Here is a 12611-nt window from a genome sequence, read left to right on the forward strand (position 1 = left end):
ACTAGTCTGCTAAGGAATTTACTTGCATTGATACCATATGTTAAAAGTGACTTTCTAAGAAGTACTTGAGATTTTAGAGCTTGCAACCAAAAATATTAAAGCTTATTCCGAGTGCTTTGAGACGAAGAAATTGTTATGAAGATATAGCTTGGTTAAAACAGTTAAAACAGAACAAGCCAATAAAGAATTATACTTTCGATTGCCATTGTCTAACGTGGTTCGCAATTCGCTGTGCCGTTTTTATTTTTTCTTCCGGATTTGTGAGATAGGTGGATGTGTGTGCTACACGCTGCGTGGATTACAAGGGGAAAGCGATGTCCACGGTCCAGCAAGAGTTTCGAGCAAGAAGGCGCCGCAGACTTTCGCCGCGGAGGCTGATTCCCCAGGCGCCCCAGTGGATTCAACGTGTGCAGCGAAATTCCAGTGGGCGATTATACAATTCGTCAACGTAAGTGTTTTCCTATTTGCTCTCTGCGCGCCTGTCGAAATACTGTGACTCGTTGCGCGAACCGCCTTGCGTTCGTCCTCCCTCCATCCCGTACAGCGGTACGCTTTTCAGGTGCGATCTGCGCTTCAAGAAAGCTCGTCGGCGCACTACTCTACTCACCTAGAGCTCAATTAATGCACATCACGCTAATAAATTAACAGCGCATTCATTTGGTGATTGGGAATACGGCGGGTTCGTAAAACCTCCTACGAGCATGAAACGACTGTTGCAAATTGGTTCTTGCGTTCGGGCATGATTTTCAATTGTTACAACTGTCACTGCTTGACAGCACAAACATATAATGCCATAACGCTGTAGCAGGCGTAAATGTTGAATTAAATTCAGGCTGGCCTAAGTTCAAACTAGGGCTTGACCAGTTGACTGACCAAGCTTGGATCAGGCACGCAGCGCTGTTTTGATCAAGTCTTGAGCAGCTTATAACACGCGACTGCGCTGTTGCGTGCATTATTATGGCAACGTATAATTACAGTTTCAAATTCTATTTTAATCAATCATTGACTCTGTAATGTCTGCCGAAAATATTTTTACGGTAAATTAAAACATGGTAGATATAGTTTTGTAAACGTCAACAATTTTTCTAGTGAAAGTGAACGAGCAAAATAAACGTCGTTGTTATTAGATAATAATAATAATAATATTAATTAACTAGTAATAATGGTGGTAATAACAATAGTGCTATGATCTTATAAATTCAGTACATAGTTTAACTCCTATAAATTTGTGGTTTTTTTCGCTTAGAACTAGAACCAAAACACAAACACAAAATTATTGCAATGTTTATAATCAGACGAAATATTCAGGAGTATTTGAGACTTTGAAGTAAAGAAACAAAGTAACGAAACAAAATAGCTATTAATATTTAGAAAACTAAGATCACAACGCACCTAAGGCGTATAGCAAAGAGTGTTTCGTTATTTTTATAATTTAAGTTGAAATATCTGTTCTAATTTCTTCGTCTTCGCTTCTGATTAATCATTTTAACGAAATTTAATTTTTATACTTGAAGTACGTCTACTTTACCACTAGATTACATAACTTTTTTTTAAACTGTCAAATCAAGAGATTATGCAATAGTTCTGAATTTTATGAAAACTCAAAGAATGTTGACGACCCCTTTAAATGTAAAATAAATATTGCACTCGATCTCAGCAGACTCATAAATTTAATTTTGACGTTTCGGTGAGCAGAATTGTCAGCCTCATCAGAAACACGCAAAAGTTTAACTTATATAGCTTAAAGGTTTTAAAGCCGTCTTGCGATATAAAAATGAGCTTGTGAACTAGCTGAAAATTACGTAGTATAATCGCCATGTTACCTACTCTTTGTCTCCCCTTCTCAATGATAGGATTAGTGGATTATACATAATGCTCAAGTCTCTGATGTCATCTTTCTCGTTAATACACCGATGCGAAAACAGCCCGACACAAATAACATTTTATTACAAAAAATGATCACATCTCACGTATGCCTAATTGTACTTCTCGAAAATATAATTATTTGTTATTGTACCATTATATTTCTTATAAAAAATAAAAAATATCGTTATCGATACTTCACCTCCTATTTATTCACATAAAAGACATAATTAAGCAAAAATAAATTCACAGAAAAATTGTACCTTCTGTAGTCTAAATTGTACCATCAGTACAATTCTATAAATTTGTTTCTAAAAGAAATAATAGGACAATTACAAATTACCACTAATTGTTACAACTTACAAGGATGGCATCCGGAAATGCACTTTGCGCAGGCGTAGAGCTTTGTAATTGTCCTATTATTTCTTTTAGAATCAAATTTTTAGAATTGTACTGATGGTACAATTTAGACTACAGAAGGTACAATTTTTCTGTGAATTTATTTTTGCTTAATTATGTCTTTTATGTGAATAAATAGGAGGTGAATTATCGATAACGATATTTTTTATTTTTTATGAGAAATATAATAGTACAATAACAAATAATTATATTTTCGAGAAGTACAATTAGGCATACGTGAGATGTGATCATTTTTTGTAATAAAATGTTATTTGTGTCGGGCTGTTTTCGCATCGGTGTTAATACTAGTACGGAGACATTTGATATTTGCCATTTTCCTAGATAATCATCGACCATAACAGCTGTGTACAGGCAACTTGTTATCTGGTATTTTGGTACCAAAGCAGGTTCCTTCATTATTCGAACCCGATTCATAATTAAATTTAACCATGTGTATATTTATCACAATGTCTACCTTTTTGTTATTTTCATATTATACACAAAGTTGATTCTGTCCATTTCGTGAACTCTTTTTCCTAGTTGCACAATGGATGACATTGTTTTATTAATCAAAAAGGCAAAATAAAAATGCAACAATTGGTCTATAAGTACAATAATGATTTTATTTGTAACCATGGAAGACAAGAAAATAACGTTTGATAATCCTTTTAAATGTTACTATTAAAAAAATATTTGCTAGCATTTAAAAATTTTTAATTGATTTCCAGTGATTTTTGTACACTTATTAACTTTTATAAATTGTATTTTATAAATTTAAACTTACATTTACTCATCTTATCATGTGCTATTAAGTATAGCATCGTTCAATCTACAAATAACATGATATGCCAGTATTTGATATTGTAAGAAAAGGTTTCTTGCATTTGTTCAACTTTCAGATTAAAATGCTTTATATTTGTAAATTTATACTTTTTTATATAATAAGTAACTAAGTTTTGAGTTGTATTGAATTTTAACAAGTATCCTCAGATATTGTTTCTTTTTACCTACACAGCTGTTTGTTTAAAACTATTTGTGCCGTGAAAGAACATGCTTTACAGATAAAATATGATTACTGCTTTGAAGGTATACGTTAACAGATATTTTTGAAAGATAATTTTATCGGGAGGCAACTTTTATCTTTACCACTAGATTACATTAGTGGTAAAAGGAATTTTATATGAATTCCCTTGTCAAGCAATATCTCACGTTTCCGTGAAAACATGCAGATATTGTTTTATGAAATATTCACCACATCATAAAGGCAGAAATAAGTCTTTGACTATTGTGTTCGTAAAATTTAATTTATTTTAGTGGTTTCAAATTCGAAATCAGTTGTTAATACTATATGAACTGTAAGTTCGGCGTATGAAGGAAAAAAGCCATAATGATTACGATGGATCGAAGTAAAGCTTATTTTTGCTCATTTCTAAGATAACTGAAATCATTTATATGTTTTACGAGTTTGAGTAAACGTTACATTAAGCACAATAAAGTTACACTAGTACACGAGATATGAATGGCTTTTATTGGTTTATTCATTCAATCCTAATTTTCACGTATATGATACACAAAATGTCAATTGGTGCTCAGATATTTATCTCAATAAATAACACTGTCTATTTCAATTTCACAACACCTGATTTCATCTTCGTTGACTAACAAACGTTCTCTCCTTATTTTATGCTCTGATTACTCAGAATATATTAATTATTATTACGAGTATGTCATATATTAAAGGAATGGTATGAAATGATACTATGTTGTAGTTATAAAATTATATAATCAATTTGAAAAATTAATGGCAAAATTAACTTGAAAGAATATTCAGATTACTTTAAATGTGTACTTTAAATAGGTTTTGAATAAAAAACTAAAACTGCTTTTATATCTTATTTAAAATAAAGTTATTTCATTTAAGACGTAGCTTTTTATATGTAATTCAAATTGAAAATTTGAAGAAAAAAGCAGAAACAAGATGATCTAAAATTGGTTTTTAATAAAATTGTGTATGTACGTACGTTTAAGATTGATCAAATGGAACAGAAGTTCGCAGGTAATAATGATTTTTTATTATGATACGAAATCCTAATGAAATGTAAAGTAATAACTAAGTAAGCCATAAAAGCACATATTGCGTTAGAATTTACGATAACATTTTATAAGATTTGTACTTATATATAAAACAATATTCACTTTACAAAATTCATTTAGTCTATATAAAAAGTACTATACACATATTCATTACTGAATGTTAATTAACAACTCAGTCTTGTAAAATTTTTTACATTGCTTCCAACGTTCAAGAAATTCTTAATAAATAGTAGTGACTAATACCGATTTTGGCTAGAAAACATTTCAAAAATAGCATTTTTTTTAAGGAAAATGATTCTAATTTGATTTCTGACGCACACGCTTATGCATCTTTACAAAGTTTGGGAATAAAATTGCGTGAATTATAAATATTGAAACATAATATTTTAATGAATTGATAAAAAAAGAACTTTTTGCTGCTACCATTGTCGTGCAAACATCGCGATAAAATCAGTATCAGATATAAAAAGTGATTTGCAATATCATAATTCACAAAATCTTTACAAATTGAATTAAAAAAAAAGCTATTTTAATTCTAAGTCGTACAACAAATTATGTCACTGTACAGAAGTAAAAATCACAGCCGTACAGTCACCCGGCAATACTTTCTTTGCAAACGATAAAATCAAGCAAAATGCAACAACTGTCAAAAAATACTAGTCCACTAAGGCACGACAACTGGTTGTTCACTCGAACGAGTACGTCAATGATCGTTATCAACAAGACGAGTATAACGAAACTAAACGCGCACACACTGATTTTTCGTGTAACGATCGACGTCGCTCACCGACATGTAGTCGAGTAAGATTTCGATGCTTTGGTCGCTGTCGCTGTCAGATTCGCTATCGGAGCAGTCCGATTCCGATTCTCGAACGATCGGCGCGGCGCCCCATCGCACCAAATCGTCTGCCAATTGCTTGTCGACGTTGTAGCAAATCTCGAAAGACGATGTACCACTTCGCGTGGGCACGTTCAAGCAGCTGCTGTGCTCTATCGCCAAGTACTCCACGATGTCCCGTCGGTGGTTTTCGATAGCCAAATGGAAACTGGTCAAACCCGAACGGGGGTCGTAGGTGTTCACCTCTGCGCCAACTTTTACCAAATGCCTGACAATCTGCAGGTTTCCCTTCTTGATGGCCATGTGCATAGGATTGACGCCTGAAAATCCAATGAATATTTTATTTGTTGGTCTAACTGGAGGAAGGAAAGCAAGCGAAGCGGACTAACTTCAATGGTATCGGTATCGATTTCGCATTCGACGTTAATGAAATCTCCCATTATTATCCGCTGATTTTCGAGAATCGCGCCTAATTTAAGATTCGAGCAGCCGAGTAATTTTAACGACCGGTCACCACTTTTCGGGCGTCAATGTGCACGAAAGAAGCGCGTAGGATTGACGCGAAAGAAAGAAAAAAAAGTACGCGCGAGGAAAAAAAAAGCAAAGAACGATCCATCCTGTCGAGCAACGCACTTGAGAGAAAGAACTGCCACGACGACGTATCCCGCAGCTTGGGCACGTCGCGTCCGGGGTTTTCCCCTGCAATGCGCGCATCGCATCGTGGCTCTCGCCTGCTCGGCGCCGGAGCCGTTCCTACACTTGGACACACTTGGACCGACGTCTAATTCAAGAGAAAAAGCTCCAATTAACGGCTCTGTTGTTTCATCGACGTCGTAGCCGGCGTGGGAGCGGCCGCCGGTTTTCCCCACCGAATTTATTATCTTTCGCCTCGCCTCGCAGCCTTTTGCTGCACCGTCGACAATATCGCATCGGCAAAACGAAGAAATAAAGGTCTTCGTGAAATCAGGCGCGATTGTTGCTAAATTGCGTCACCCTCTCTCTCTCGCTCTTTTTTAAAATTCAAATTACCCGTATATTCGTAGCAACGTATCCTAAAAGGCTTGGCCTTTCGTACGATGGAAATCCCCGCTCGCGCGCGCGCGCTATCTTCGTTGAAAAATCCGGCCAATGCCGCGCGACTCGTCGTAAAAAAGAATACCGCGTAACATTCGTTTCGGTCCATCGGCCTCCCGATAAAATTAGATCGCCAAAATCACGATCGAGCTTCGACTTCGTGATATCGATCGACGGAGGCAACTCGCGCGTCCTACCTTTTCGGCGCGAATCGTTGCTCGCAAACACGTGCAATTATACCAAAGTTAACCGATCAGCGATGCATCCAACTCCGCGGATTACGAAAAAAAAACCGTACCGTCGTAGTTTCGAAGCTCCAGATCTCTGCCGAGAACAGGCGGCAGCCTATCAGAGGCCGCCAACCAGCTTTGCTCCTGTTGAGTTAAAGGCTCGGTCAAAGCTCTGACGCTGTCCAAGTCATCCATCTCGCAAGCCATGTGAATGGCAGCATTGCCTGGCGACGTGCAGGGATGATACCTTCTGAAACGAGAAAGCACTCGATGAATTTCCATTGTCACCAATGGACGGTCGCAAATGAAACAGCGTATAGCCCACTTTGGCGTCGTGATGGTAATGTCAGCGCCAACGAGAACGAGTCTTCGGATGACACTGGCTTGCTTCGACATTGCAGCGATGTGAAGGGCTGTCAAGCAATCGTCGTTTTTAATGTCCAACAAAGTGGAGTGTGGCGCGTTGTCGATAAGCCACAGCGCCAAGTCGGTGTATCCGCCGTAAACGCTCAGATGCAGCTGTCTGTCGGACATAGAGAGAATTACCGGATTAGATAATGCGTTTGAAAAATAGCAGCGAGATTAGGGGAAAAACCGTTCGCACGAGGAAAAGTCGGAATTATCTTATAAAGTTTGGACGATCACTGACGTCGTGAAATTCGCATTTAACGGCATTTTCCGTAGGCCGTGTCGAGGCAAAACTAGCACAGGCGCAAGCAGCTAGGCAAACTAAAAAGAATATAAACTTACGTGTCTCCGTCTCCATTTTGCGCGAAGTACTGCACTGGTTTTGTGCTCAATGGTGACTGCTGTGGTGGTTGCACCTCGGAGTTCCGAGCACTCGTCGTCCAACTGACATTGGGACTTGCGATAACTGTACGAGAGTCGTCCAGCTGAGCTTGATCGACATTGCTCGCTTCCGCTAAATCGTCTTCGAGATCCATCGGCTGATCCATGCTTTCCGGCAACTGGGCCACCCTCGTCGAGCAGTTATCACGCATATTTATCGTGCAGGACACGAAGCCGGAGTCGCACTCTTTCACGGGCGCATTCTCCGAGGAGTGTCGCTGATTCGACATGATGGACGACGAGACACAACAAGCCAACGCACTGGTTCGATGTAACCGCGTGATGCCCGCTCCTCTTCAAAACAAACACACGGCAAGCGCCACGGGAGGGAAGGAGAAAAAAGCTTGGAGCTGCGTAAACACTGTTCCACCAGGCCTTTGCTCCTCGGCGGATAGTCACCGACTGAGGCGCTCGCCGGTCGCCGGAGCAGCTTTTACGACGCGCCGGGCGAGCGCCACCTGGCCGCGACCGCGACCGCGACCGCGACCGCGACCGCGACCGCGACCGCGACCGATCGTTCGACATCGCGGATGCTCCTCCTGGTCGCTGCTGGACAGAGCTGCCGGGGTGCCCTGGCATTCCTTCGCTGCATTGGTCACGTGGGAAAATCTGCGATTCTTGCCCACTTCCAAATTCTGCTTGACACGCGATGTTTTGTACGCGTGTTCGCGCGTACGCCGGCAACGGTTCGATCGATTTCGATGGCGGTGCGGGCTCGTTCGAATGGCTACGCTATAGCGAGTCGGTTCCGTTTTATTATTGGCTTGATTGAAGCGTCATTTTCAATGAATGACACAAATGAACAAATTTTTTAGAGAAATGAATAAAAGTAGAAGATCGAACTTTGACATCGGGTAGCAGTTTAGGGTTATTGGCTCATATGTAGCATTTGCTTCACGATATAGAATGTAAATATTATACCATGTTTAAATAAAAATAAAACAGCATGCATTCGAAAGAGAAATAAAAGACCAATTTTAAATAAACATATTCCTTTATTTTCGTTTTGATAAAAGCGTCTCTTACATATTTACTTATCTATTCATCACATAAAGCTTAGAATTTCCCTCTTTTTCGATCGAAGTGTATTTTTGGCGTTTTCATTCTTGCTTTCACTGTTTCCGAATGCTTCGGATTATTCCGTTGGAATTTTCTCTGTTAGAATTTGGCAACCAGTCGTAATGGAACATAATTCTTGATTTCATCGCGTATTTATTGTTTTTATTTATTGTATTTATTCTCAAATCTCGCTGAGAGATGAGAATATTGTTTTTGAAACAGAAGCTTTCGTTCTGAATTGAAAACAAAAGAATGTTTTCGCAATCGCAACAAATGTGTTTTATCCGCTGTGACGGCTGTTGAAATTTATAGACGTTATAGAATCATATTATTTCGCTTGTTTTTTATTCCTATTCCAAAGCTCACTCGATAGCTTATATTTTCAGCATTACGTTGAGAGATCGATCAATTTTTGGGTCATTGCTTAATACTCGATGTCAGTTATATAATTTACACTGCAATTTAATCGAAAAAAGAGAGCTATCGGCAATAGCGGATTCAAAAGTCATAAATCTCAACAGAACTCAATGTCTCAATACCAGTAATCACTTGGTGCCTAGGTCACTCCAGCAGCGAAGACCAAACTCAAGCCCCTTTAACGGTAAGAAGGATAGTCCTCGGCGTTATGGTATCAACAGGTCCATGTGTACACCAGGCGTCCGTGTCGTTTTTCTTTATAATAGAACTATCCGCCGAGAAGGGAATAAAAGGTAAAATTCTGGCACAAAGAAAATGGTTTACAAGCCTCTTAATGACCGGCACGTGATCCTACGACCAGCAGTCTTTCGCCATCCACGTGATTCCACGAGCTAATTGTTGGAGAAATCAAATGTCCTCCTGCCATGCTACTTACAGAAACAGTGGCACGAATGGCAAAAAGTGAGACGAAACTCAAAAGACCAATCACCTCAAGTCCTTAAATACGTTGTACTGCGTGGACTTCACCGGGCCGTTCTTCGCTTTCAACCTACTGCTGGGTGCCCCAAGCGCGCAGTTCCAAATCGCGAGGCGAGTAAAGTCGCGAGAAAAAAAAGTAAACGTTCAGCGTTCATTGGTCCGCGTACCCATTCCTTGTCTTTTTGTACATTTTCACGTTCATCGAAAATTTATGAATTAGGTGACTTCCATTGCAGAATTAAAAGACGATGCTTTTTCAAAGCTCGAGAGGATGATCAGTGCCCGTGAACTCATTTGCCAATTTGCTACGCGCATATTTGCATGTGAACTCGAATTCGGTCGCGGAAAGTTCATGCATATATACAAGCGCGTCTGCACGATAATATTCGAAAAGATCTCGACGTATGTGATTCAAAGCGTGTTATTTCTGAAATTTCAAACATGATGTTTGACAAATTTCTGGTGTTTTTGCAAGTTTCGGGGGTCTGGGGGCAGTTTCATGACTCGATCGCTTTGCGTAGAAAGGTGGTACGTCATCGTGCGGGATTAAGTAATTGTATTTTCCCTAAATCTAGGCTGATTTTTTTTTTATTCAAAATTAAAAAAAATTATTCTTTTTCGTAGAAGCATACAATAAAGGCAATTAATTTGTATAAAAAAATACCAGTCAAAATTAACGATTCCAAATAAAAACTATTCTTATTCATTGTAATATACTTCGAGATTTTGTTTACTTCGTCAACCTTTAAAAAGCAATATTTTTGTAAGAATAAAAGAAATTTCAAATGTCGAATTCAAACGTACATTTATCTTTCGAAATCTTGCGGTATTATGCGGCATATGTTAAGAAAATACTAAATTTTGCAAAAAAATTGGCGTTAAAAAGGTTTGAAAAAGAAAAAAGGCATATTTAAAAATGACGCTTTTGACTCTAAAGCTTCCAAAAGTCTCGCGGCGGGCAGAGCTACCCTACTATAAATCTACGTCAACGCTGCGGGCTTAAGCAAGGCTAGTGGCAACGAGAGCAACATTTACCCGTACGCATTTTTTTTCCCACGGCGACTTTCAAACTGTTGGCCCCCAAGAGATCGTCCAGCAGCACAGTAGTTATGCTTAGGCTCGGTCACGCGCCGTAAATTCTCAACAGTGAAAAAATCAGCCGTCATTCACATAGAGAACATTCACGACAAACACTACATCCAACAGAGATGCTCTGCTTTCTCGTCGTTGCGATTTTTTTTTATTGTGATTTTCTCCATTCCTGACATTGGTAATTTTTCAAAGTAACAACGATAGAGTAAGCGAAGAAAGAAAAATTGCCCGTGAATCACTTGTCATTTGCTATATGCGCTTTAGCCAATTTCCAGAAAATCCTGTAGCAGTGCATTCTTTTCGCATGTCGCAATATTCAACAGCGCAAGATAGGTCAGCGCCCTCGAGAGACGAACAACCTCGCCCAGCGCAGCTCCAACGTCTTTCGAGAGATCCGCACGCACGCTTGTGTCATCATTCTAAGCGGCGTCTTTCAAAGCGAGTTTACAAGTTCGCGGCGACGTGATTCGGGACGACTCTTCCGAATAAACCATTAACGTTGGTACCCATTGCGGCCGAATGTGAGAAGACGGTTTTCTCAATTAGTCATTCGTCTTTTTCCTGGACGCTCGTCCGTCGTGCATGAGATTTTACTCTCGGCCAACTCATACTCGCGCGAACGAGTATTACTTTCCATCTTCAAAAGTGATGAATAACAATGCATCATTGTCATGCAAATCTCGTAGCTTGATGTTATTTATTGATTATGAACATGTGGTAGTCGTCTTGAAATGTTTGCTCGAAGAAAAGGAAACTTCCTGTTGAAGCAACATCCGATATTTGGAAGCTCGGCATTGCCGAGATGCTTTATTGCGAGCATTAAATTCTGGAAAACCCGTTGAACAATTGTCCGACCTCGCCGTGAGCGCGATTGTCAAGATACAAAAAGAAACTGAGAGAGAGAGAGAGAGAGAAATTGTGCGTTTGTCGCGCGAAACAATAAAGGCAGAAAAAACGGCGGAGGCCTTGCAGCATGTGTGCGGATGATAAGAGCGAGGCGTAGTGAAAAAAAACCTCTCTGGGAAACTCCCAGATGCCAATGCCAGAGACATAGGTAAGAGCGTAGAAATTGATCGCCGACCGTCGAGCCGCAGTTCCCTCGGGAATTTTCTCTTTCTCCTCCGTTTGGGCCGGGCGTCTCGCCGGGCATCTGCAATCGCGTGGAATATAATCGAAGGCCGAAGCCGTTGCGGCAGCGGCCGAAAAGTGCGTCTGCGACGGAGAAAGCACGCCGCGCCACGTTTTCCGCGTGTTGCCCACGATAGCGCGCGTCCGTGTCTTCCACGTGCAGGAGCTATGCTGTGCCCGCCACCTTGGACCGTGGGACTTCCCAACGGCGTGCCCTTAGGTGAAACGCGGGGGATCATTGTTCTTAGATCACGCATTGCCATGGTCGTTCGGCGATTTTACCTTGCTGCCTGATGTGCCATTCTAATCGCAGCAGCAGACGCAATGTCAGGATTAGAAGAGACAATACGGGACAAACTACTATTTCCTATCGATCTCATACCGCACAATTCAGTACCATAAATCGAGTCGACAATTAATTCAGACGCATTTAGGAATTTCCGAAATGTTTCCTAGCGCGTGTGCCGTTCGCTTGGACGAGTAGGGGAATGGCAGAAGCAAGGGAATAAATTGATGAACAGCAAGCTAACGCGACAAATTGCACGACACGTGGACACCGTACGTTGAATGATGTACACGTGCTCGAAGGACACAGGCCATCAAAATTCTAGACTATTCAATGATCAAGAATTTGCTACGGAAAGTTATAAGACAATTTTTCAAGCGGTGGTGCTGTTTTGCACATTGCACGCCTTACTGGTCTGGTGTCCAGATTCTCTTGATACTTCCTACTTGAAACGACAGGGCAGGTAAACGTCAAGGGTTAGTTTGTGTTTCTACTGTCATCTGTTGACGGTCTGTCACAGCCGTTATTGAGGATTTTCCCGTTTGAAACTACGTCTCTGAATTTCTGCAATGGCTTACTGCGAATTTTGGTATTTTTAATTTTATAAATAAGAGTTTTATTAAGACTGATTTTTAAAAAACAATTTATTATGCAAAACCTATCAATAGTAACAGTAAATAGTATCACAATAGATTCACCCCACAAAGAAATATTTTTTCGACACTCCGTGCGCAAAGTGCGTCTTTCCCGCACGCTCGGCAAAAAACGTGCGTTGAAAATCGCACTTTCCACGCGTCGTATA

At 39.9% G+C, this 12611-nt stretch overlaps 1 protein-coding gene across 2 annotated transcripts; it reads right to left on the reverse strand.

The window, feature by feature from the left end:
* Window positions 1-2908: 2908 nt before the first annotated feature.
* On the reverse strand, window positions 2909-7807 carry LOC131663507 (NF-kappa-B inhibitor cactus-like). Of its 2 annotated transcripts, none has more exons than XM_058933958.1 (4): window positions 7249-7807; window positions 6824-7021; window positions 6567-6745; window positions 2909-5514 (listed from the first exon to the last, which is right to left on the reverse strand). In XM_058933958.1, the coding sequence occupies exons 1-4, from the start codon at window positions 7575-7577 to the stop codon at window positions 5096-5098; spliced, it is 1125 nt and encodes a 374-aa protein (XP_058789941.1). In that variant the 5' UTR covers window positions 7578-7807; the 3' UTR covers window positions 2909-5095. The 2 variants fall into 2 exon arrangements, with proteins under 2 accessions (XP_058789941.1, XP_058789940.1); XM_058933957.1 differs by having other exon boundaries at window positions 3550-5514; window positions 6567-6748; window positions 7249-7788.
* Window positions 7808-12611: the final 4804 nt, after the last annotated feature.

This window comes from Phymastichus coffea, unplaced genomic scaffold, assembly GCF_024137745.1.
Source record: "Phymastichus coffea isolate CEN01 unplaced genomic scaffold, Cenicafe_Pcof_1.1 PCOF00036, whole genome shotgun sequence".
NCBI classification, from domain to species: domain Eukaryota; kingdom Metazoa; phylum Arthropoda; class Insecta; order Hymenoptera; family Eulophidae; genus Phymastichus; species Phymastichus coffea.

Excerpts from the sequence above, each read along its gene's own strand:
- LOC131663507 (XM_058933957.1), bottom strand. The coding sequence starts at position 7,577 with ATGTCGAATCAGCGACACTCCTCGGAGAATGCGCCCGTGAAAGAGTGC. Across the intron at positions 7,022-7,248 it reads CAAAATGGAGACGGAGACAC|ACAGCTGCATCTGAGCGTTT; the intron begins GTAAGTTTATAT and ends TATGTCCGACAG. Across the intron at positions 6,749-6,823 it reads ATTACCATCACGACGCCAAA|AAGGTATCATCCCTGCACGT; the intron begins GTGGGCTATACG and ends TTCTCGTTTCAG.